The sequence below is a fragment of the Penaeus vannamei genome, chromosome 18 (assembly GCF_042767895.1).
Source record: "Penaeus vannamei isolate JL-2024 chromosome 18, ASM4276789v1, whole genome shotgun sequence".
Lineage (NCBI taxonomy): Eukaryota > Metazoa > Arthropoda > Malacostraca > Decapoda > Penaeidae > Penaeus > Penaeus vannamei.
The window spans coordinates 10,211,212-10,216,211 of record NC_091566.1 but is presented as its reverse complement, the minus strand read 5'-3'; the positions used below and the strand labels follow the sequence as shown (position 1 = coordinate 10,216,211).

General features: G+C 38.7%; 1 protein-coding gene across 1 annotated transcript in view; it reads right to left on the bottom strand.

The window, feature by feature from the left end:
* The window catches only part of LOC113819640 (transcriptional protein SWT1), a 9,749-nt gene that overhangs the window by 978 nt on the left and 3,771 nt on the right, over positions 1-5,000 (bottom strand). The window contains exons 2-5 of the mRNA XM_027371848.2: positions 4,629-5,000; positions 3,390-4,309; positions 3,028-3,168; positions 1-256 (exon numbers count right to left, since the gene is read on the bottom strand). The exon at positions 1-256 is cut by the window's left edge and continues 978 nt beyond it; the exon at positions 4,629-5,000 is cut by the window's right edge and continues 1,392 nt beyond it. Coding sequence (XP_027227649.2) covers positions 37-256; positions 3,028-3,168; positions 3,390-4,309; positions 4,629-5,000 — 1,653 coding nt within the window. The 3' untranslated portion in view covers positions 1-36. The remainder of the gene's footprint in view (positions 257-3,027; positions 3,169-3,389; positions 4,310-4,628) is intronic.

The following is a 5,000-nucleotide window of genomic DNA, read 5'->3' as shown; positions in this document are numbered from 1 at the left end:
TATCACAGCCCTTTTTTGGTAATTCTTATCTTCCTATCAGTGTTTTTCCAGCACCGACTTCAATATATTTATCAACTTCTCCAGTTCCTGCAGAGTGACTTGCAAGAACTGAAGACCGACAGGCGAGGCAGTCATGTGCATGATGTCTTCTGCTGTAAAAGGAAGGTTCGGACACGGCTCCTTTGCCTCAGCCCAGAAGTTGATCAGGGCCTCTCCAAAGTTCTGCACTGACTCGGCCGTGGTTTCATTGACACACCTGAAAGAAAGGATAATGTATTAGACCCCAAAGTTTGGGGATACTCAATTGAGGGCAACTGATTGTCAATGGGAGGTAGAGGGTGTGTGGAAATATCTGTTTAGGAGGTTTCTTCCAGATACACCTCCCTAAACCTACTCTCGTTTCCTCGTTCTCTTCTACACCTTGTCTTCCTAAACCAATCATACAACCAGCTCTTAAATGAATCTTTTGACAAGTAAATGTAATAAGTTAAAATTTAGATTTCCTGAATCTTGTATGTACACCCCCCCACCCCCACAAAAAAAAATCCATTCCCCATACCTATTGTAGCTCTTTGTTCCCCTGAACCAATCAAATGAGAATCTCTTGGCACTGTTTCAACCTCTATTTCATGTGAATGAGTGCAGTCATTGTAAAATAAGAATTCTAATACAAAACCTTTCCCCACAAACAACCCCATATCCTTTGTAACCCTTATTCCAACACCATTTCATCAACGTAATGTTTCATATGCTTGCCTCGAGGTTTACAACCTTTTTACTATTAATACAAAGGGAACAGAGCCAGATTTTAGGAAAAATTAAAGGGGATGGGGACTGGATGAAGGTGTAGTTGGTGACAACCTTAACCTGCTGGATCTGCTTGATAGGGATGTGTTATCCTGAAAAAAATTAGGCTCAGGGCCTAGGATGAGAGTGTGTGGTGAGATATTGTTGCTGTGTAGCAAGTGATGGGGAAATTTCACCATGAGTACACAAAGCTCTTGGAGGGAGATTAGACTCAGTGGGCCTTTAGAATGGGGCTCTTACATTATTTCCACTGATAAAGGTGGAATGTAGTGTCTGTGAGCCATGTCTGGAGGAGGGCTGGCTCCAGGGAAGACTTTATTTCCATACTTAGGAAGCTATTCCTACCTGCCTTAACTGGTGGTGTTTGGTGTCTTACAGAAAATCAAATATTATGAAAGTATAAAATAATAACACATGCAACAAATTGTTACTGAATGTTATCCTTCTCACAAAACAGCCAAAAATGCATATGCAGAAAAAGTGCTATTAGCATTACAAAGAGGAGGCAAGGAGTCCATATAGTGCACATGAGTGCCTGTGTGGGCTGAGCCTACAAGCCACACACACACACAGGAGAGTCACTACAAAAAAAAGCCTAATGACCAGATTTTGGTCCATGTATGATCTGCCAGGCACACACAGATCCAATTGGTTAATAAATAAATAAATAAATATATAACACCTTTGCAACTTGGGGAGTGGAAAATAATTTAAAGGATGTGGAGTTAATACCAGGTGAAAGTGAACACACGCATGCACCTCCCTAGTTAATCTGTTTTATTTCCTTCTCTCTCTGTCTCTTTCCCTTTCTCTCTCTCTATCTATCTGTATGTCCCTCCCTCTCTCTCTCCTTCCCCCACAGTTTTCTATGCCGGCAGCACCTTTTTTCAACCTTGATGTTATACTGCTCGAAAACTAAGGATCTACCAACCCAAGTGAGATATAAAATCATTATTCTTTTTAATGCTGGCCAGCAAGGTGAGGCAAGGGAATTCCATGTGCTGCAAAGGATGTAATGTCCTTGTATGATGAGAAAGTCAACACTCTAAATGAATAAAGCTGTACCACATTAAAAGTATTCTTAGTTGGATAAAACCTCTCTTTTTGTTACCTCTTACATATTATTTCAATTTCAATCACAAACAAAATTGAACTATTTTCTTGTAACTAGCACTTTTCCTTGCTTGCCATGTCCCTTTCTTTAAGGAACTATACTTATATTTCCTTGTTGCTGCCTGGCATTGATAGGTAAACTAAAGAACTGTGCAGAGTAGTAAAATAAGTAAGTGAACAAATAACAAGACATTAAAAAATTCAGTTTAGATTCCTTTGGATTTCACTTGCTCTGTAAGTACACTCTTGTTCCAGGTAAATACAATAATGATCTATAGACTAACAATCTATATTTCTTGTCATCTATTTTGGCAAAGCAATTGTCCGCTATTACAGGATCTTCCCTTTTTCCAGAATCAAATTATATGACATGGTACATTCTTACAAATTCTATCAAACCTTAATAGGTGGTCCTATTACACAATACAAAAATAGGTTATGGCAAGAGTACACACTCCTAGCATAACTGTTTTCCCAAGAGCAATAAACCACACACCTATGCTACACAGGCCAAATTAAGTGAGTAGCAAGGAGCTTTATTATTATCATCATTGTTATTATTATTATTATCATTGCTACTGTTGTCCTGATCAAAATCATTAAAAATATCATAACTATTACTATCAATATCATTTCAACTATTGTTGAAAGTAAACCTGAGAATTGCCAAAGCATGCTGGGTAAACCACTGCTATTTGTGACTAATTGTTCACTGTAAAAGAGGGTCTAATGGGTGCTCTATAGCAATGTTGTCCAAACATTTTCACCTATTGTACTCTTTATTACTTTCTTATACTATTACATCCCCCCCCTCATCTACAATGGCTAAACAAACTATTTTTTTAGGATTATACAAATAATATACTTATCATGAAAAGGCTGCATTGCCGGACTGTTGGTCAGTACATTCAAATTTAATACATGAATAAAAAAGATGATTCATAGAACATGTGACTTTGTGTGTGTGTGTGTGTGTGTGTGTTCCTTGTTTGTTCACATACCCTTATGATCTATGCTGCGTACCCCCAGGGGTATGCGGACCCCATTTTGTCAACACTGCTCTATAGAATGTTCCTACAAGGAAGGAAAGGGAAAGAGCAATATTACCTGACAATTGCTGTTCCCATATTCATTATGACATTATGTAGGTTAACAGCACTGGAGTGAGCATTTTCCTGGGTCATAGTGGTGGTTGTGTTAAACTTCGGCAGCTCATGGGATTCTCCATATGCATCAAGGATTAAAGCACTGGAAAAGGAAGATTCATTACAATCAATCTTACAGATGGAGATATATAATAAAATAGGAGGATGTGGGCATGACCTAAGTACAAAGATGTAGGCAGAAAAGAAACAAATATGGTAAATGATGAAAAAAGGCAAGAAATACAGAAAAAAAAAAAATAATAATAACAATAATAAATACGTAAATAAATGAATAAAAATAAATAAAGGAAAGCCTCTACTTACGTGAAATGCGTGATGTGCATGCCAACGTGGTTGATCATCTCCTGCACACTGTTAATTTCATTGGTGTTTTGTCCCAAGGCTTCTTCTCCAAACCCTGCTTCCTCATGAGTATCTGTCATTCTTGGAGGCGTTAAGGCTTCCTTCATTGTAGCATCTGGGGACAGCGAGACTGATTCTGAATGGATAGGTGTTATGAACTTCTTGTATGGGTCCTCCTTAAAGAAGTTGTAGAGCAACTCCACATTTTTTTTGAGGATTTTGATATCCTCCTCCTCCTTGATGTTTGCTTTGAGTGTCAACCGGATCTTCTTCATTAGGTTCTGCAAGTCCCTAGGGAATTTCTCAATCATCACAGCAAGCCAGTGCTTGTCCCAGCAAAAGAAGATCTCCTGCAGTGTCCAGGGGGGTTTGTGGATCACAATTGACATCCACATGTCTCCATATGCCTCAATCATGATGTGCTCCAGGATCTGTCCAAGAGTTGCATGCAAGGATTCTATGATGTCTCCCAAGTGTCTGGTGTTCTCGAGACTCAGGCGACTACCAGCAGGATGTTTTGGTGTCCTCTGTTTATGAGATGCTTTGCTGGGAGTCATTCTCGCTTGCTTCACTGGTAAAGGACTCTCTAGATCTTCATCCTGGCTTATCTGATTGCTTGGGAGGCAATTATTCTCTTCGAAGATCTGCACATCATTGTCTGGCATGCCTAATACTTCAAGCTGTTGTGAATCCTCCACAATATTATTGCATTTGTTTCTTGCTGTTTCTTCCAGTTTGGTTTTAAGATCACGAACACCAATTGAGGAGATGTTGGACATCAATGCTTTGTTTCGCAAGTTGATGTCATTGGAGAGCAGGCAGACATCTAGCCCATCCTTCTTCATAAGTAAACAGCAATCACGGATGAGGTCATCTCCACTCTGGAAAAAATACATCATGAACTCAAAGTTTCAATAGTAATAATGAATACACCAATCTTTATATGTTTACTTTACATTTCTTTTTCTTTTCACTAGACTACAAACTAGACTGAAAACTTTAAAATACCAATAAAAAATTTTCTTTCTCTTTTATTGATTTCATAATTTATTGATTTCATAATTAAGTGAAAACACAAAGTATACAAGCACTTGACAACATACTGATGCTACTCTTACTACTGTGCACAAAAATTTCAGGCAAGGATCTATAATGTTCTCCTAACCCTACAGAAATTATTAATGTCTACAATATACTTACTGCTCGTGGATTCTTGGATAATGATTCCAAGTAAATATCATAGCTCTGGCCCTGCACTCTAGGGTCTTTTGCCTCAAAGTGATGGTTGCACCATGATATGGCAGACTGACAAGCTCTCCCAATGGCTTCGTTCTTCTTCAGGCCATCCATTTCTTGAAGTGCTGTGTAAGGAATTACAATTACAGTCTCTTGCCCTTCTATTGCTCTTCCCTTCAAGCTGTTCAGAAACTCTTTGTCTTTGATGAGGACATTCGTATCGACCACAACATATAAGGATGTTGAGCTGCTGTCTATTTTAGAAGTCAACAATTGACTCACACCCTGGTGTCTAGAGTGGCTGATAGATCCTCGAAAATTGGCAATCTCTGAGAT